This window comes from Osmerus eperlanus, chromosome 18 (genome assembly GCF_963692335.1).
Source record: "Osmerus eperlanus chromosome 18, fOsmEpe2.1, whole genome shotgun sequence".
NCBI classification, from domain to species: domain Eukaryota; kingdom Metazoa; phylum Chordata; class Actinopteri; order Osmeriformes; family Osmeridae; genus Osmerus; species Osmerus eperlanus.
The window spans coordinates 4995338-5015492 of NC_085035.1; the positions used below are offsets into that span (position 1 = coordinate 4995338).

A 20155-nucleotide genomic window follows, 5' to 3' on the forward strand; every position below is an offset into this window, starting at 1 on the left:
TTTAAACCACAGGTCTTTGCAATGCGTCCCGCTGTATTGTGTCCAATACACTCATGGATTGTGCGCCTCTTGTGCCCTCAGATCCACTGAAAAAAATCCTTCTAACTAATCCGCGTCTCTAATTCCCAAGTCTTTCTGCAAGTAGCCTTTTAAAGTAAAGTTAGGTGCGTTGGTTGGTTTTCAACAAATATTCATATAAGCAAGGCAAGTAAACCACTTGCATTGCAGACAGGCCGTTGCTAAGGAGCGGTGCCCATCTCTCATGACAAAGCTCCAGCTATGTGTCGGCAAAAAATGACTCCGCCTATTTGGACTCAACGGCCAATCCATAGGCGATACTACTCTGCCACCTGTCGGATGTGTGCGCATGCAGGTTTTGTGTGCGAAGATGCACATTCCACAATAAGGTATAGGTATAGGCCTACATTTTATTTGACGTCTTATTAAATCGTGGTGTGGGGAAAACTGCCACAAAATAAATAAAATGGGTACAATCTCGCCTCAATCTCGAGGGGAAATATTTGAGAGAGGAAAAGGAAAGAAAGAGGAAATAGCTAAACACCTATTTTAAAGTAGGCTAGCCTGTCAACATGAAGCATGTGTCCAAGTATTTCAAGTACAGCCTAGGCTTTGTCTACTCTAGGCTATCTGCCTGACATCGGCTTGTATCGTAATTTACTGACATCTAGTGGATAACGTCTGCCCCAGCCATTAGAAAGACATGTTCTTGGGTTTAAAACATACCTGTCAAAACTCCCGTTTTTCCAGGGAGTTTCCCGTATTTCACACCCATCTCCCGCCCCCCTCCGGTTTTGTTATTTCTCCCGGGAAACTCCTGTAATTTGTATGGTCCAAACCTCGTTATATTAATAATCATACTTATTACATTCCCCTTTCGTAACAAGCGTTTCACCATCCAGCATGTGGCATTTTCTTAACTTAAAAAAAGGCAAGAGGTGAGAAATAGCAATAAGTTATAAAATAGGAATTTCAGAAAATAATAACACCTCCTGAGGATGCTCGGTTAAAGATAGTTTTTGATTGGTTCAACTACACAACATGGTCGGAACCGGAAGCTCTAGTTCACTGTATTGATTCCAAGCATTACTTCATAGTTCACAGACTGTAGTCGGGCCACTGCTAGTATTGTAGACAGTACTGTGAAACTGGCCTCAATAGTCCTCAATAGCATTACCGGTATTGTGCCCCCAGATACACCCCGCCCTGAAAAGCACCCCCTCGCGGGAGCGCGCGCACAAATCACTCAAAAAGTGAAAGATTTCGTCTTGATATGTCTTGCCACAAAATGCACCCCATGCTAACGTTGATTAGGAAAGTGTCACATGCATGAAACTTACTCCTGTTACTCAACACTAGACCCCTCAATATACAGTAACAATGATTTTGGGGAAAGATTGCCATGGTAAAAAAAAAGAAGTAAAATTTGTCTCGAGACCTTTATTTTGAAAGAAATCAGCCGGAACATGGATTCCTTATTGAGGCTGGCTTTACCCTTCTTGAATGACACAAACAGCACAGGAAAAAACGGAAAGGGAGACACAAAGGGAAAAGTTTAGTTTGACTCTTGAAGAGTTTCCCCTCTACAGTGTGCTGACATGGATTGTTTTCTAAACTTATACGCGTGGATTTAATAGGGCGTTTGGTCCCTGAAATGCGTTCATGAGCGTATTTGGTGATAGCGGAGCGAATGTTAGAAGAGGTAAGAGATTTTACCTTTCTGTTAAGCTAGTTAGATAGCTAGCAAAAGCTAGCTTGCTAAGCAAATCTAAGTACGCTAGGAGGACTGCTGACTAGCGTCCTGGCCAAAGAGGCTAGCTTTACCAGTAATAATTATGCAAGCTACTGTACCCAGCCACAAGGCGCATAATATAACAACAAATGCAACTACCACAAGTCTACAGCTAAGATCTACATCCTAGCCATTTCCAACACAGCGGTGAAATATGAACTGGTATCAAGTTATAGGTTTTAAACGCACGCCAGCTAGCTAAACTAGTCGTTTTGCCAGTTCAGCCATCATCATCAACAACATCTAGAATGCAACCACACTAGCTATATTTGAAGCTCACATGAAGTCGAAATTAATCGTTAGTTTTAGTTGAGAAACCAGTATGTACGTATCAATTAGTATTAGCTCTAGTTATCATAGCAATTAACTTGGTGTTATTGCTAGCTAGCGATTACAAGATGTATGTTCAGTGTTATTGCTCAGTAGCTAGGAGTTTGCTATGTTAACTAGCTACAAATCAGTTGTGTATCGGAACATGCTTGATTTGCATTGTATTCACACTATGATTTCGCCTGACAAATTATTTGAATCCACCAGTCAACTAATCCACACTCTTTAGCTGCGTGTAGCCACGTCTGGTTAGATTTGGCTACTGGAGTAATAGACGCTGTAATAAGCATTGGGGTGTCGTTAGGGCTGGTGTGACTGTTGCCTGGAAATCGAATAGCCTCAACTGGACGTTTCCCACGCACACACTGGAAGAATGTGAGAAGCTTATTAAGCAGGATAACAACCAGGATCCAGCAAAAGGAGGGTCACTAGCCAATGCCCGCTCCGCTCTGCTCTTTTATAAAACTCTTGCATTTGCATATAAAAAAAAAACCAAGGCCACATTCAGAAATCACTTGTTCCTTCTCTCTTGTTGTTGTACAGACCATCAATTCAGATCCAGTTAGTGGGGGAGGGATGGGAGAGAACGCAGAATATAATCGCAATGAAGAAGCTCATTCAAGAAGTCTGTATTTCTCTGCTTTTATTTGGCATTATCCTCAATTGTAATACTAGTGCATTGGTACAATCCAATACCAAGAGGAAAGATGCATCTTTTATTACTCTCTAAATAGGCTATATCTGTGGACAAAGTACCCTAGTGTCTATCAGATTTAATCCCTGTTTGAGAATGGCATTGGAAATGGGTCACTTGCTCCAGAAATATCTGTGCACAATGCCGATAGTGTTTGAAAAAATATAGTGCCCATTACAAGACTCAGGCACATAAAGCCACACAACTTATACTATTTGATGGCTTAATATATGCATCCTCATGAATGTTTGTCAGAATATTCCAACCAGTCAGGACTGGCCCAGGCCAGCACTCTTGAACATTGACGTGTGAGTGCCCTTAGGTGTGTGTGAGTAAAGGTACTATTTTCAGCTTAATCAGAAAGAAGAGGTCCTGTTTGACAGACTATAGAATCTGATTTCTCCTGTGTGGGTTAGTAGGTTCTGGGTTCTGCTCTGGTGTCTGTCTACTCGTGATGGGACTATTGAGTTGAACAGCACTTCTTTTGTTATGGAATTTGATTTGGATAGGGAGGTGTTCCCTCTTCAAAATGTCTAGACTCTGTCAGGCAGTATTTACGATATATCCTATATTTTGTTTGTATGACCACCGATCTTTACCACTGTTTCTTGGTCACTGAATTTATAATTGTTTCAGTTGACACTCAGCAACATACTTTTGTATAATTATGTCATTATGGAAGGGAATCATTGTTTAGGCTACACCTTGCGTTTATATTAAGCTTTTTGTTTGTTTGTTTGGTGTGCATGCATTTATTGGGGGTATTTCTACTTTATTGGGACAGAGAGAGTGCAGAGTGACAGGAAATGTAAGGGAGAATGAGGGGAGAACATGCTGGAAATGGCCTGGGCTAGATTCGAACCCAGGCCCCTGCAGTTAGGCCTAAGCCTATATGGTACGCACACAAGGTTTATATAAAGTTAATTTTTGCTCAAATGAAACCTCTTGGTGTGAACCGGTTAATGGCTTTGGCCAGATCTGTAAGAGAATGGTTGGTCCTTTTGGATTGGCTTTGTTTTAGGATTAGACTTCGTAGACTTTTGTGATCTCTCTTATTTACAAGAAAAAAAATTGCTTGGAAAGGTTGTTTTTCATGTTTACAATTTCATGTGAACAATGTTTTTCCTGGCTTCAAGCTAATATTAGTTTAAGGGGTTAACCTAATTATCAGCAGTCGGTTTCTCATTGTTGTTGGTTTATTATTAGCCTTCATTTGTGCAAGTCATTATAGATTCTCTAGGGTCTTTGTTTTGCCATCGGTCGTCGACCTTCAGGCTCTCTGACCTGTCATTTTACCCCACTTCACACTTCCTGACCCCCCCCCCCCCCCCCTCTCCTCGCCCCCCTGCCCAGTCTCCAGTGCCTGGAGCTGCCACCAGCACCACTCCCAGTATGAGCCCTAATTGAGTCTGGGGAAGCAGCTGTGCAGAGAGCTGGAAGCAAGCCAGCCAGCATCGGTCACTGCAGAACCACGGAACAGGGCTGGTCCACCCTGCTGATTGGCTCACCGCAAGGCCATGTGACCGGGGCTGGCTGGATGTGCTTTCACGTCTCTGACACAGTTGAGAGGGAGATGGGATGGAGACTGTCACTGCTACCGAAATGGGGTAGGTTTTGCTTTTCTCCGATTCCTGGCTGCTAAAAATGAGAGAGAAAATGTTTTTAGTCGCTGTGTTAATGGGGATTAGGGCCGGCTAGGGAGCTCCCGGGGGGAATAATGGTGTGTTTGTGTGAATAGTGAGGCGTAGCTGCTAAGCCTTTTGTTTTGATGGTTGGTTGGTGAGAGGAGAGAGAGGGAGAGGCAGAAGGATAGGGAGGGTGTGGGGGATGTGCATGGTCCCTCCACTCTCACTTTATCATCAGGAGCTGCAAAGGCTGCGCAAAAAAAAGAGAGGCTGCATTGTGTTAGAGGTGGAGAGGGGGGGGGAAGAGAAAAGGATTTGGCAGGGGGGGTGAACAAAAAATCAAAAAGAGAAAAGAAACGGCACGAAAGTGAAGGAGAGGGAGAACCTGTTCGTGGCTGGATGCCCGAAATGTCAGTGCTGTTGCTGGAGTGTGCTAAGATGGTGGGGAAGCAGAGAGGGGCTGGTCCCAACCATATCGCTGGGTTATGGGCTCTGCACAGACAAAGCGGCCGTGTCATGCTCTGTCTCTGGATGCTGTCGTCGGGGAGTGCAGGGCTGGTTGTCTCTTTGTCCGGGCTGACATCGTCGTTAATCCCGGGCTGTATTGTACCATATAGAGGCTAGGTTATCTGGGCTAAGTGTGGGGTAACGCTACTAAGTGGCTGCCCACTGTTTCTTTGTGATGTCAATGGAAGGGCATTTGTCACTTTTTTTGTCACTGCACCGACTGCAAGACGCAGTCGGTGCAGTGTCGCAAGTGCAATGTCAGCCTCGGGAAATGTAAGCGGCCAGTGGTTTTGCAGTGTCAAGATGGAATCGTCATTTGGAAATGGGAGGCAGGAGGAGGCTGGCTCTGGATGGGAATCCATATTGGATGCACGGGAAGACGAGCTGCTTTTTTTCCCTTCCCCTTCTCTTCTTCTTTCATTGTTCCATGTTAATGCGCCGTCCACCGTCAGAACTGGAACCCGAAATGTGCTCATTAGAGCTAATGCATTCGAAAAGATTGATGCAATATTTATGAGGCGGTCCTCTGTTCTGTAGACTGCCGTTGTTCGTCCCTTCATCCTCTCCCCCACACCCCCACTAATCCTTTGTCGACAAAATATTGACGAGACCAAGATCGACCTTGTATTTTTATTTGTGTTTATTGGGGAAATCGAGCATTCGGTTCATGACATGAATGGCACAAAAATCTCATGAATGTTTCTGAATAACGCAGAATCCTAATCACAATTCAGACTCCAGGTAATGCTAGCTGGGCATGGGGGCTGACAGGGGCTGACAGTGTTTTCAGTCAGATCCAATTCATTTATTAATGAATCGTAAGCCCCACCACCTAGCCTAGCCTTCAAATCTGTCCATGGTTGAATTATTTATGTTGACTGTGTGTAAAAAAAAAAAAAAAAAAACCTGTGCACAAGAGTATGAGAATTGCTCTTACCCCACAGCAGCACAAGGCATTTACAGTGTTCTCATCCTGCAGAACTATTGTTACCTCCTTCTGCTTCCATTTCCACTGAATCTTGCTTTTGTCTGAGTGCGTTTCACTGTGCTTCGGCTGAGGCGTCTTTGACCTGCTCGAGCCCCTCAGGCCCAATCTAGTCCTAGTCCAGCTTCTCTCCAGCAAGGGGGGGGGGCGGGTGGGTGGGATGACGAGGGGGGGGGGGGGGGGGGGATGACGAGGGGGGGGAGGGTCTTTAAAATCTGTTTTAAGACCGTTTTCTAAATCTGTCCCTGAACATCATGGATGGTACTAGCTGCAGGATCTAAAACCAAGTCAGCTTACACTCTACGCTGTTGACAAATTGCTCCCATGCATCATAAGCCTAATAGCACTAAACCATTAACCCAATCCCAATGGACGAATTATCAACCGTGATGTAGTATTGGCTATCAGTCCGTGTTGAAGAGTGAAGAATCTGTATCGACGTGTGGCATTGTGTGTCTCTCCAGGCCAAGAGGTAGTGTAAGATGGCTGCAGCGTCTTACGATCAGCTGCTGAAGCAAGTGGAGGCGCTGAAGATGGAGAACTCCAACCTGCGACAAGAGCTCGAGGACAACTCCAACCACCTGACGAAGCTGGAGACCGAGGCGTCTAATATGAAGGTCAGTAGCTAGCGCTCTCGCAAGACATTTGGAACCCCCCTGTGACTTGCCCGGGCCACCCAGAAGCTCCTTCTCCACGCCGTGTGTTTGGATGATGTGCCATGATGGGGTTTTTTCCATTGACGTTGTTACATTGTGACTCATCTCATTTGAGTAGCAAACCCATGTTATTCACATACTATTATAAAAGTGTAGGATGGTTCTCAAACTCCTAGCTGGATATAAAGCACACACAAAAAACCTCACCTCATACGTTAAGCACTTGCATGTTACACTTCCTGAGTTCAACATTTTGGAGAGAAAGTGTTCCACTGTAGGACAGAGGCAACCTTTGGAGCCTATTGTCCTTATGTTTGGTACGATGCCAGCTTTAGCGGTGTTGGCCAATCACAGGCCTTCGTGATTTATCTTTTTGGGGCTTTTCAAGGGGGATTTGATCTGTCTGAGATTCTTCTCCATGGAGTTTAGAGACAGGAGGATCGGTACGAGTCAGCCAATCCGATACAAAGAGCCAAGAAGGATTCTTGACAGCCAATGGGAAGAGGGCATTGTCATTGGTTCCCCCCTAGTGCTCACTGCTACATTTACGTGGCTACAGATTCATCCAAATATATATGTGTGCAAATGTTCTCTGGCAAAATTCTGCTATGTATTATGGCTAAATGCTTAGGTGAAACTGAGGAAGCAGACTAATTTATGGCCAGTAATCCTTCCTCCCTGATTTAGAGAACGTAAAGCGAGCTGTGACGAAAATACTTCCTCATGTCTGCCGACATTGAAATTAAACCTCATCACCGGCTTCTCTCTCCTGCCGCTCTGTCTCACTGTCGCTCGCTCTCTCACTCTCTCTCACTGTCTCTCTCTCTCTTACCACTCTCTGTAGTTAGTCAAAACATTTGACCCACCTTCCTTTACCTAAACCATATTTTATTTTGTTTTCCTCCACTCCGTTCTATTCCTAGTCTGTTCTGAGGAGCTGCTAGGTTGGATGTGCCAGTTGGAAGCCTGTTTGGGGGCAGGCAGTGCAGACTTGGATGTGGGAGTTGGAAGCCTGTTTGGGGGCAGGCAGTGCAGACTTGGATGTGCCAGTTGGAAGCCTGTTTGGGGGCAGGCAGTGCAGACTTGGATGTGGGAGTTGGAAGCCTGTTTGGGGGCAGGCAGTACAGACTTGGATGTGGGAGTTGGAAGCCTGTTTGGGGGCAGGCAGTGCAGACTTGGATGTGCCAGTTGGAAGCCTGTTTGGGGGCAGGCAGTGCAGACTTGGATGTGCCAGTTGGAAGCCTGTTTGGGGGCAGGCAGTGCAGACTTGGATGTGCCAGTTGGAAGCCTGTTTGGGGGCAGGCAGTGCAGACTTGGATGTGCCAGTTGGAAGCCTGTTTGGGGGCAGGCAGTGCAGACTTGGATGTGCCAGTTGGAAGCCTGTTTGGGGGCAGGCAGTACAGAATTGGATGTGGGAGTTGGAAGCCTGTTTGGGGGCAGGCAGTGCAGACTTGGATGTGACTTGGCAGGGTGAGGGCTGAGAGGATGTGATCGTGCTCTCTGGGCTACATTCACAGAGACATTCTAGCCCCTTGGTCTCTTGGTCTCTTACACACACTCACACACACACACACACACACGCACAATTCACCCATGGGTAGTCACCGTTGCCAACTCAGATTAGTCCAATCCACTGTAGTGTTGTCAGCGAAGATGGCTAGTTGAGAAGCGATTCTCTCTGGAATGGTCATGACATTTAGTTTGCCTTCCACCATCATCACATTGGAGTATTAGAGCTTGCAGTATAAGATCAAAATGCTATTAATGGGGGCGGTTCAGAGGGCAATCATTAACCAGACCTGAGAGGACAATAAAGGGTGACGTAAGCGACTAAACTACAGTCATGTTTTATCTATGTGGTTAAAGACCCATTGCTCTCAGATTATTCCCAACTGCTTCCATGTAAAAGGAATGTAGGTCAGCTGACTGATAAGAACTAGTCATGTGTGTGGCGTGTAGCTTAAGTCTCGTTGGCGTACACCATGAAAGGGCTCACTCTTGGGCTGGTTGCAGTCTGCAGGCAGATGCACAGACTAGGAGGTCCCCTCCCAAACACTTTCTCCACATTCGCCACATATTGTCGGCCGCCAGAGGATTATTGAATAAATTATAAATGATCTAATTTACATACTGCCCGCCATGTATTACAGACAACGGGTCCACTTCATGTTTGTGGGCGGGGCTTCGGAGGACATTACCAGTCTGTATATGCATCCTACCATTTACTTCAATGTGAAAGAGAACTTGGCTTTGCGGATGGAGGTGCCAGCCAACCTTTTCAGTCTCTCACCCCCAGGGGCAGGCAGTTTTTCCCTGGGTTGTGTCCAGAATGCCAGTCCCCCTCCCTGGAGGACGCTGCTATGCCATGCATGATAATAAGGATGATGGCTGCTGGGAGCTCCTCTTAGTACCGGAAGGAAGGGTCAGAGGCTGGCTTCTCTGCCCAGAGACTAAGGCCCGCTGCGGTCACGGGCTCTCTGGTGCTGTTCCACTCCTTCCTACCCGCTCTAGGCTCTCATTCAGCATCCTCTCCTAGGTCCATCATCAAGAAGCGCGAGGCGAAGCGCGGCGGAAAAAACCCTGTCGCAATTCTTGCCGGTGCTATATTTTTGGTGCAAGCCTAATTGCCTCATTTGTCATCGCTTTGGGAGAGCCTTCCAGTGGGCGGCTTCCAGCAGTGACGCATCGGTGAGTGGAGCCTGTCCCCCAGTCCTGGCGACAGCCAGCCTGGGTTTTTTTTTGCCTCTCGCTCCCCAGTCGGTGTTTGGAAGGCTGTTGTTCCCCCCGGTGAGGCTAGGCTGCTGAATGGGCCCGTTTTATTAACAATGCGCCCGATCAGCTCCGCGTCTGCTATGCTCTCAAATGGAGATGGAGAGAAAAAGAAAATTCTGTCCAGTCAGTGATTCGGTAAGCCGACCTGCCTTGCTGCAGTCTGAGTGCTGCGCTAGGAGCGGACGTAGTGGCCGTTTTGTGTTGCGCCGCGCCACGACAAGCTTGTTTATTGCGTCTCTTATCTGGCATCGGCCTGGAGGTCGGAGAATGAGCCGTGTCGTGTGGTGAATCGTCAGTTCAAGACCAGAGCATCTGTTTAGTCAATCTGTATTGTTTTTCGTATCTTTCCGGAAGAAAGCATTGTGGTTTTGCCAGCCACGTACTGCCTCCGGTCAGTGTGAGTGTATATTTGTGAATTTCACATCGGAATTTGATTCTGCCTATGAAATGCGCTCTTCACAACAACAGTGCGAATTCGTCGGGGTTGGAGCTAACCTATCATAATGTCATCGGGTCACCCTGAGCAGCGGTGCGTGGCGGTCTTGATGCCGTTATGGTGGCCTGTGACTAATGGATGAGATGTCTACTGCTGGGAATCAATCCTTCTCTCTAGAAACACGATCCTCCCTTGGCACCGTCTATCGATTTGAGGCTCTCCTCTCCTCCTCCTGTACCTCAGGGAAGACGGGGGCACTTTTCTTGTCTCTCCCTCCCTCTCGCCGCCCCCCTCCCTCTCTCTCCTCTCACACCCCCCTCCCCCTTTCTCTTTCCGTCTCTCCCTTCCTCCCATTGTATGTAATGAATGCGTCTCAGTTCCGTCCTTCAGCCACTTCCTCCCCTCCGCGGTCTCTCAAAGCCACGCAGCTGCGGCCGGCGAGAGAGAGCGAGAGAGAGCGAGAGAGAGCGAGCAGCCGAGCGTTTGCCCGAAAACGCTCCTCCTTTGAACTGCAGCTAGCGCCGCCGCCCGCACACAAACACGGCTCGATCGGTAGACTCAGAGAGGACGCTACGGATGGCGCTCTCGCTCTACCCGGGGGCGTCCGTCCTCCCGACGCGGGCAAGCCGGGGCTCGCTCCGACCGCCCCAGACGCTGTCTTCCGACGCCGCGCTGCTTCACAAGCAGTGATTATGTGTGGGGAGGGAGGGATGGAGGATGTGTGTGTGTGTGCGTGTGTGTGTGTGTGGGGAGGTAGGGATGGAGGATGTGTGTGTGCGTGTGTGTGTGGGGAGGTAGGGATGGAGGATGTGTGTGTGCGTGTGTGTGTGGGGAGGTAGGGATGGAGGATGTGTGTGTGCGTGTGTGTGTGGGGAGGTAGGGATGGAGGATGTGTGTGTGCGTGTGTGTGTGGGGAGGTAGGGATGGAGGATGTGTGTGTGTGGGGAGGTAGGGATGGAGGGTGTGTGTGCGTGTGTGTGTGGGGAGGTAGGGATGGAGGATGTGTGTGTGCGTGTGTGTGTGGGGAGGTAGGGATGGAGGATGTGTGTGTGTGTGCGTGTGTGTGTGTGGGGGGGGAGGGGCGCCACCTGTGATTTCCCCCTAAAGAACCGGGAGAATGTTCCAGCCTTGATGGAGTCTTCCTGTTGTGGGGGGGGGGGGGGGGTGAAGTCTGGTACAGACACAGTGACATGTCCTGTTCTGGCAACCTCTGATTCCACCTTGGTGTGGCTGGTTGTGTAGGATGAGGGGGGGAGGGGGACGGGGTAGGGGATTCCAGTTTGAAGTGGCACGCGTGGCTTTTCCCTGTTTAGTCATGTCCTTTCAATGCGACCACTTAGCGGATGACTCGGCAATAAATCCGCCAAAGTTGCAATGGCTGGTGTGAGAATGAACAGTGTTTCGCAGCATACATGGCAACGGGGTTGTTTGAATAGGTTTATACAGTTGTTCTGTGGGATGCGTGTTTTAGGTTTAAGATTTAAGTGCTGGACACGCATGCAACCTAAGCTCTCAACAATGTTTGGGAGAAAAGGGTCTCGTCAGACTCGTTATGTAAGAGCGAAATCCCAGAGGCTCCGACTCTCGAGTCTTCGTCAGTCTTTTTTGTTGTTGTTTATGTTAGAGCTAGACCTTTTAGATTTGTATCGACGACTCAGGAAAGCTCACACGGCTAACAGCAACATTCTTCCGGGTGCACATTGTGCTTAAACTCGTTTTCGGAGTGCTGTAATCCTTAAATTACAAGATACAGGCTCTGTGATGTGTGAGGTCTCCTTGTTGGGGTTGGGGGGAGTATTTCACACCTTCCTCTCCTAATCTCCACCCGCCACGCTCGCCCCTTCCCATGACGACAATACCTGTGGTTTCCTCACTCCTCCATGTGTATCATGGAATGTTTTTTTCTCTCTCCATCTCAAGGACATGCTACACATGTTTTTCCCTCTCTCTCCCCCAGTATACAAAAACAGGACACGATGCCTCCCCTCCTGCTATGTTCAGAGGTCCCCCCCTCCGCCTCCCCCCGCGCCCTCACCTAGCAAACACACACACCCCAAGGGCCTTGTGGGGGGGGGGTTTGGATCACATGAAATGCACGCCCGATGAGAGCGAGCCACCCCAGCGCGCTGGGATCTGACCCTGCCGATGGGTACTCTGACAGCATTGATTTCCCGTACGACAGGATCGGATGACCTTTTTAAGACCCCTGGATCGAGGCCGGGCATGGAGCTCTTCATGCGGGTTTGCTGGGATTGTAAACCAGTGTCTTGTATCTGCCTTAGCTGACTGTTGTGAGAGTGAGTGGTTTAACCTCCAGGAATGAGTACGGTATGCTGAAAGAGAAATTAGTTTATGGGGAATTTAGCCTAATGTAATTAGTGGTTATCGATTAGGCTTTTTGCCTAGTGGATAGTGGATTTAAGTGCAAATCTTTCAGTTCTCTCTCGCTGACATGTTCATTTCAAAGACTAAAAGGTTTTACACAGTCTTAAGTTGACACAATTTGCGTCCTTTTTTTGTTGTCTGCGAGTGATAGTATTTCTGCCCGGAGGGCCTTCACATGTTGGAACAACATGTTTATCACCCCCCGTGCCGAACGCAGTGGGCCTCTGTGAGCTGTGTGACTCAGAATAGAAAGAGGGCTCTTTTATCATATGATCCCGGTGCAGAGAATGAAGCCGTTGTTCGGGGAGATCATCCACGTCACACTCGCGGTCTTCGCAGGAGCACAGCATCAGCCATGGTCCAGTCTTAGTCACACAGTCGGAGCTGTGTGTGTGTGTTTGGCCTTTCCACGTGTCGTTAGCCTCCAAACACATCCATCCTCCTTTTCCCCAAGCCCTTCCTGTCCTCTCGGCGGGGTCGGAGGTCAGGGGGGACACGCTGACCCTCCAGGGGGCCCGCGCTGGCTACGTAGGAGTGAGCCTCGGGTCTAATGGGAAGCAGCTGGGGCCCGCGGCCGGCCCTGACGCTCTGACACGGGGTGGACGGAAGGCCAGGCTTCCTGAGAGGGAGGCGTGCTGTCGGGGACATGGTGCCCGGCGCCCTGGCCTCTCTCTCACACACCCTCGCACGCTCCGGACTGTCGGACACGCCGCCGTTCCTCCACTGTACTCTGGTGTCCCCCTGAGCTATGGAAGCCTCCGGAAGCCCTTCTCCGGTCGCACTGGATGGTTCTGAAGGGGGTTTGGAACTGTGGCTGTGTTGTAGTCTTGTAGGACTATAACTATCCACCTTTTACTCGATGAACGCTGTAGATTTATTGTGGTAAGTATTATGGGGTGGTTTTTCTTTTCTTATCGGCACATGGTGTTCTTAAGCGGTAAACAGTCTTGCTGTTGCGCTACGGGTTTATGGATAGGTCCCATCTTTATTGCAAGAAACGTGGTCTTTATTGCAGATGAAGATGACATTGATGTTTATCGATCGATTGGACTCAAGATTTTGATTGCAAGCAATGTGTTCCCGAAGTGCATTTTTGGAATGGGTAATTGCCTAAGTGCCATTAGTGAACTGTTTAACTTTAACAGGGGATTGTATTCTTAGGAAATACTTGGTTTACGGGATACAAAGCAAGTGCCTTGTGTGGCTTGTGTTTCTAGGGCCTGATGAGAGGGGATTCATCCCTTTACAGCCAGACTCTTTATTGTGTTCGAGTAAATGCCCAATGATGTCTCAGCTGGTCTGGAGGGCGCGATCAAATCAAATTTATTTGTATAGCCCTGACTTTGTATAGCTGACTGTTGTGAGAGTGAGTGGTTTAACCTCCAGGAATGAGTACGGTATGCTGAAAGAGAAATTAGTTTATGGGGAATTTAGCCTAATGTAATTAGTGGTTATCACAGCAGCTTTAATCTCGAGAAATATCAGCGACATTATCAAAGAACCGCTAGGGAACCATTAAACTGGTATCGTCCAACAAAACAGCTGTGGTCCTCTTCAGTGGGTCGGTTGTATTTTTAGGATCTGTAAAGCTGTGAGGTCCTTTCTGTTTGGTTGCTACTGTGATGCAATCCCCCCCCCCCCCCCCCCGCCCGCCAAAAGTAGCCAAAGGAGATAAATCCCTATCGCTGGGTTCTCTAACGTCCAAGTAAACAATATATCTGAGCTGCCGACCTGATGCCTCCAGGTTGCATTTTCGAGGTGATTTTCAGGAGAACGTTTATCGGTCTTTTTTTTTTATCTAGGATGGAGCCGCTAATTTAGTCGAAAGGTCTCTTTCAAAGCCTCGACACTGCAGGAGATCTTTGAAGCCCGGGTCCTGGTCCGTCAAACTAGTCGACATCTAATCACTTGGAGAAGATCCATAACCCCCCCCCCCTCCCTTTCCACACACACACACACACACACACACACACACACACACACACACACACACACACACAGGGAGAGAGCCCAGTGAGTGATGAAATGAAGGGAGGGTGAGATTAAAGAATTAGCAGCAGTCTGTCTGAAGGCCCTCAGAGCAGTTGTTTTGCTTCTGTTGGCCCAGGAAAGCTATTTGATGACACTTCAAAGCCCTGGGAAGGGGAGAGATGTCGCGCCCTCTCCCCCCTTTCTCTCTTTGTTCAAACCTTTCCCCTCATACAGAGTCTAGCAGCCTTATCAGTTGGATGGCCTCAGCCTAAAATGATTAGCCTCACTGTTTTCTGGTTGCCCAAGTCCTCTAGTTATCCAATAACTTCGAGCTTATTCGGACTGTTTGTCTGAGATGTCATTGACAGGTTGTCTGTCCTGTCTCGCAGGAGGTGCTTAAACAGCTACAAGGAAACGCTGAAGAAGACTCTATAGAAGCATCCGGACAAAACCATCTCCTGGAAAGACTGAAAGGTACGGCTTTGTCACCCAGGACGAGATTCCTAGACGTCCGTTTCTTAGGTCTAGAGCACAGATTAAACATAAACCCCCCCCCCCCCTTTCTTTAGAAATGAGCATGGACCCCAACTCGTTCCCGGGGGTGAAGCTGAGACAGAAGCCATCCATGCAGGGCCCGGGCTCAGCCAGGTCCACAGACAGCAGCCCCAGCCCCGTGGGCTCCGTTCCCAGGAGAGGGGTGGCCAACGGAGGCCGCGACAGCGCGGGTTACCTGGAGGAGCTGGAGAAGGAGAGGTGGGCGTCTTCCCACGTTGAGCCCAGCCGGCTGTTATTCCATCCGACACCGTCTGCACCGTTAGAGGGCCAGTCCTCCTTGAGCAGGGACGGCTCCTTATCGACCCGTGTTCAGTAATTCCAGACAGTCACTGAGATCAGACCGATAGTACGCCGAGAGGATCCCGTCTGGGTGTCTTCGCCTCAGATCGAACGAAATGATAAACTCAATTTAGAGATGCATTAAGTAATGTTGAGAAATGCGTTCCCTCTTGGGTTACATATGGATGGGATTTACAGGGTTGATGCACGTTGTGATGGTTAATCCACCACGTGCCACCAGATCCGGGGTGTGACCGCGCTGTAATGTTGTCGTGTCCCGCCTTCTTCCTCCCTCGGGGGGCAGGTCCCTGCTGATGACTGAGCTGGAGAAGGAGGAGAAGGAGAAGGACTGGTACTACGCCCAGCTGCAGAACCTCACCAAGAGGATCGACAGCCTGCCGCTGACGGAGAACGTGAGCGCGGCGGCCTGCGAAGCACGTTTTGCCGGTGCGCCCTTTTTTCTCCGTCCGTCAGAGTCGCTGACTGTGTGTGTGTGTCTGTCTCTGTGTGTGTGTGTTCTCCCTGTAGTTCTCGCTGCAGACAGACATGACCCGCAGGCAGCTGGAGTACGAGGCCCGTCAGATCCGCGCTGCCATGGAGGAGCAGCTGGGCACCTGCCAGGACATGGAGAAGAGGGCACAGGTGAGAGGGAGCAGGCCCAGGGAGGAGGGCCCTGGCCCAGGGAGGAGGGCCCTGGCCCAGGGAGGAGGGCCCTGGCCCAGGGAGGAGGGCCCTGGCCCAGGGAGGAGGGCCCTGGCCCAGGGAGGAGGGCCCTGGCCCAGGGAGGAGGGCCCTGGCCCAGGGAGGAGGGCCCTGGCCCAGGGAGGAGGGCCCTGGCCCAGGGAGGAGGGCCCTGGCCCAGGGAGGAGGGCCCTGGGTGGGTGGGCAGGGGCGGGTGGGTACAGAGGATAGAACGCAATAGGAAGATAATGGAAGACGAGGAGGATGGCAAGAATGGACCGAAAAACATAAATACTGGACTACTTTGTGAGTTGTTTAGCTACTCTGGGATATGCTAGGGATAATATCTGAAAATTCTGATAAACTATTATACTATACTGTTCTGATAGTTTTGAAGGTAAGCAAGGTTTTGAACCAGGCAAAAACCGAATGGCCTGGCTTTTAATGGACATAGATGACGTTGGCTGGGATGATGTGTGGGTGGCAGTAAGTACTTGAGCGCAGGAGATTCAATATCAAGGCATTATCTCCCCATCTGTGAAAGCCTTTCCCATCATGTGATACCTGACCACCTCGGATGAGTGATTGGGTGAATGTCCCTGTTTCTAGGTGCGCGTCGCAAGGATTCAGCATATCGAAAAGGACATGCTGAGGATCCGACAGCACCTCCAGACTCAGTCCGCAGAACCTGAGGTAAAAAAAAAATATATATAAATATACACGAAAATTGTATATTCTTCTAATGCTCCCAAGTATGTTGTATGACCAGTGTTTTCCTTGGAAAGGCACACGGCATCATTTGAAAACTTGAGCTGTCCTTAGGGGAAACCTCCTGGCATCAGCCTGGATGTCTTTTTCGAAAAGCTCGACATGATGGACATGCCCAACTGGTCTCTTTAGTCACAGCTTGTTGAATTTTAGTCACGTAAAGAAGCTAATGCGGATTACATGTCTGCGCCCCTCCATGCCACGGCCATCCCATCTGCGGAGATCCATATAATCCTCCATGTGATGTTTCATGTGTGCCGTGTCTCACTGACACTGATCTGCATACATTCTATATACGACTGAAGCATTCTCGCGGACTGCGCTCGTAGTAATCCGACGCAGGGATCACGTGACCTGAACACGGCGTTCCCCTCATCCTCCGGGCGTCTTCCAGCGCTTCACCCATCCTCCAGCATCAGCACGGGCTCATGCGCTTAGGGCCCTGGCCCAGGGAGGAGGGCCCTGGCCCAGGGAGGGCCAGGGCCCTCGACCCTGATTTCTGAGGTGAAAACCAATTGTACTCTCCTTCTTGTATAGGAAAAGTGCACCTAATGCACCTAGTATTTCTTTCTTTTGGAAAAGAGGGACCATGTTTGCTCCCAGCTCCGCCAGATGACCTGGTGGGGTGAGCATGTGCAGTCATCGGTGACCAGCCTTCTGTTCCTGTTGGATGCACCGACGAGCAAGCCCAGGAGGCCTGGTGTGGCGCTCACGTGCCTCTGTGTCGCGCGGGTCACGCCGTCCGCGCCGGGGCACTCACGCTTAGGCGGCGACTTCTCCTTTTGGCGGCACACTGACTGAACGTGTGCGTGTGCACACCATAAATCTGTCGATAACGCCGAGTGTTTGTTTATCGTCTCTCCCCCCCCCCTCCCCTCCCCTCTGTGAGTATTCGGTCTCCTGAGTGCGTACCCCGTTCCCGGGGTAGATAAATCTCGTCGGACACGGTTAATTTCCCTCCCCCTCTCCACTGTAATCCTGCAGGCTGAGCTGTAGCTTATGTAGGTCAGGGAAGGAAGCATGATGATTCTGCGAGCACTTTAGGCCGCACTAACTGAAGCTCTCTCTTGGTCTGCCCCCCCTCTCTCCCTCTCTCTCGTTCTGCTTTTGTTGCTCTTCTCTCTGTCTGCCTCCCCCCCCCCTCTCTTTTTAAACTGATTCTGCCTCTTCCTCCGATCTTCCAGGTGACCGGTTTTGTATCCTCCCTGTTGACTCACACTTTCTCATATTGATGCGGACGTCTCATCTCCTCTTCTCCTTGTTCTCTTCTTCCTCCTCCTCCCCCCCCCCCCCTCCCCCCAGAGCAAGCATGAGCCCGGCACCCAGAGCGAGGGAGCCCAGGCCTCCGGGGACAGTGCCATGACCAGCGCTGGCTGTGCCCAGGTAAAGACTCTCCCCCCCCCCCCCCAAGATGGCTTGGTTATGCCTGTCTGTGCTCGAAGAACCGCCTGTCCTTTCAACTAACGCTCATGTTTGTTTTTACTTTGCTTGCTTTCAGCCCAGAGGTTGAGTTAAAGGCAAATTCCCGGTCTCATTTGTAATATTAATGGCCTTTTTTTTTTTTTATGTAGTCTGACTTCACTGTAGCTGGGCAAATGTAGCATGTTGAGGGAAGAGTAGCATCCAGTGCAGTATCAATGAGAAAGATCAACCATATCGAATATCCACCCCTTTTTGTGTGTTCTAGACAGAGCGTCCATTTAGTCTGTGTGAAATGCTCACGGTAACAGCCGGCGTTCCTCCTTCCAGGGTTCCAGCAGTCGTCTGGATTCAGACTCGGCCAGCGAGATGAGCTATGGGGGAAGTTACTCTGTTCCCCGGAAACTGACGAGTCACCTGGGCACCAAGGTAACCGCAGATCCCACTCCCCCCAGCTCGCTGCTTTGTCAACCAGCCCCTCGGCAACGCTCCAGAGTCCAAACGGTTAAATTCCCTCCGATTTGACAATTTCATTAAGATAATCTGTTTAGATGATGGCTTACAGAAATGCGATTACGATGCGTATTTGGTATAACATCCCAAATAAGAGGCTTATTTCTGCCAACACTTTCCAAATCAGTGTGAAATTTGCGTATGATATCCGGTGTTAGGTGGCTTAGCGGTTAGGGAATCGGGCTAGTAATCAGAAGGTTGCCGGTTCGATTCCTGGCCGTGAAAATGACATTGTGTCCTTGGGCAAGGCACTTCACCCTACTTGCCTCGGAGGGGGGGAATGTCCCTGTACTTACTGTAAGTCGCTCTGGATAAGAGCGTCTGCTAAATGACTAAATGTAAATGTTATTCCTCATCCTGCCCCTCTAACCCCTCAAACAGGTGGAGATGGTGTACTCCCTGCTCTCCATGCTGGGGACCCATGACAAGGACGACATGTCCCGCACCCTCCTTGCCATGTCCAGCTCCCAGGACAGCTGCATCGCCATGCGCCAGTCGGGCTGCCTGCCCCTGCTGATCCAGCTGCTCCACGGCAACGACAAGGACTCGGTGCTGCTGGGGAACTCCCGCGGCAGCAAGGAGGCCCGCGCCCGCGCCAGCGCCGCCCTGCACAACATCATCCACTCGCAGCCGGACGACAAGCGCGGCCGCAGGGAGATCCGCGTGCTGCACCTCCTGGAGCAGATCCGGGTGTACTGCGAGACCTGCTGGGAGTGGCAGGAGAGCCACGAGAGGGGGGTGGACCAGGACAAAAACCCAAGTGAGGCCTGTTCAGATCATTACCATTGTTACGCCCTAGTGATCATGTGACCAGGGCACTCGCTTTTTAAACGGACAGTACGTGTTTATTTCAAATGGAAAACGTTCAGTATTGTTACCCTAATGTTGCGCTCCTGTGTTTCCTAGTGCCCTCTCCAGTGGAGCACCAGATCTGCCCAGCGGTGTGTGTTCTCATGAAGCTGTCTTTTGACGAAGAGCACAGACATGCCATGAATGAGCTTGGTAAGCACGCAGTGTACTCTGAATCTTTACGTTCACTTCTTTTTTTTATGGAGTAAATCCAGATTTTAAAAAGCTGTCTTTTGACGAAGAGCACAGACATGCCATGAATGAGCTTGGTAAGCACGCAGTGTACTCTGAATCTTTACGTTCACTTCTTTTTTTTATGGAGTAAATCCAGATTTAAAAAACTATGTTGAGTTTAATAGGCTACGTTAAAACGGGATGGAACATTCTAGATTTATTCTCACAGAGAATCTCACGTGGCGATGCATCATGTGTTATACATAATGACAGCCACGCAATGTATTACATGGGCTGGCTGATCCAGGACATCACATAGTAAAACATTTATTTACTCGCCCACTGAATTATTGATTGTAATTACCGGCGCTCTGATTATTTCCCAGGAGGGCTGCAAGCTATCGGGGAGCTTCTACAAGTGGATTGCGAGATTTACGGCCTAACCAGCGACCACTACAGTGTTACCCTTCGGAGATATGCAGGGATGGCCCTCACCAACCTCACATTTGGGGACGTAGCCAATAAGGTCGGATATCATTGATTGGTCGTTTGCTGGATGCTACGGTTTGGAACTTGTGACAGTATGGATTGACATAGATGGCTTTGTCTGTGTTCTAAATCCCCAGGCCACCCTGTGTTCCATGAAGGGCTGTATGAGGGCAATGGTGGCACAGCTGAAGTCTGACAGTGAGGACCTACAGCAGGTATGCAGGCAGGCTTTCAAATCCCCAAGTAGGATGACCTAC

The 20155-nt window shown here is 49.6% G+C and overlaps 2 protein-coding genes across 4 annotated transcripts in view; one reads left to right on the forward strand and one right to left on the reverse strand.

The window, feature by feature from the left end:
• The window catches only part of epb41l4a (erythrocyte membrane protein band 4.1 like 4A), a 33350-nt gene extending 31216 nt beyond the window's left edge, over positions 1 to 2134 (reverse strand). The window contains exon 1 of the mRNA XM_062484371.1: positions 1 to 2134. The gene's annotated coding sequence lies outside the window, so the exon portion shown is untranslated.
• The window catches only part of apc (APC regulator of WNT signaling pathway), a 26791-nt gene continuing 8173 nt past the window's right edge, over positions 1538 to 20155 (forward strand). Inside the window, exons 1-13 of one of the 3 annotated variants that reach the window (XM_062484368.1) lie at positions 1538 to 1720; positions 6416 to 6568; positions 14561 to 14645; positions 14741 to 14924; positions 15310 to 15418; positions 15534 to 15647; positions 16296 to 16379; positions 17757 to 17837; positions 18204 to 18302; positions 18768 to 19146; positions 19293 to 19388; positions 19796 to 19935; positions 20036 to 20113. In XM_062484368.1, coding sequence (XP_062340352.1) covers positions 6434 to 6568; positions 14561 to 14645; positions 14741 to 14924; positions 15310 to 15418; positions 15534 to 15647; positions 16296 to 16379; positions 17757 to 17837; positions 18204 to 18302; positions 18768 to 19146; positions 19293 to 19388; positions 19796 to 19935; positions 20036 to 20113 — 1584 coding nt within the window. In that variant the 5' untranslated portion in view covers positions 1538 to 1720; positions 6416 to 6433. Of the gene's footprint in view, positions 1721 to 4302; positions 4442 to 6415; positions 6569 to 14560; positions 14646 to 14740; positions 14925 to 15309; positions 15419 to 15533; positions 15648 to 16295; positions 16380 to 17756; positions 17838 to 18203; positions 18303 to 18767; positions 19147 to 19292; positions 19389 to 19464; positions 19505 to 19795; positions 19936 to 20035; positions 20114 to 20155 lie in introns of those variants that run through there. The other 2 variants (XM_062484369.1, XM_062484370.1) reach the window with 2 other exon arrangements.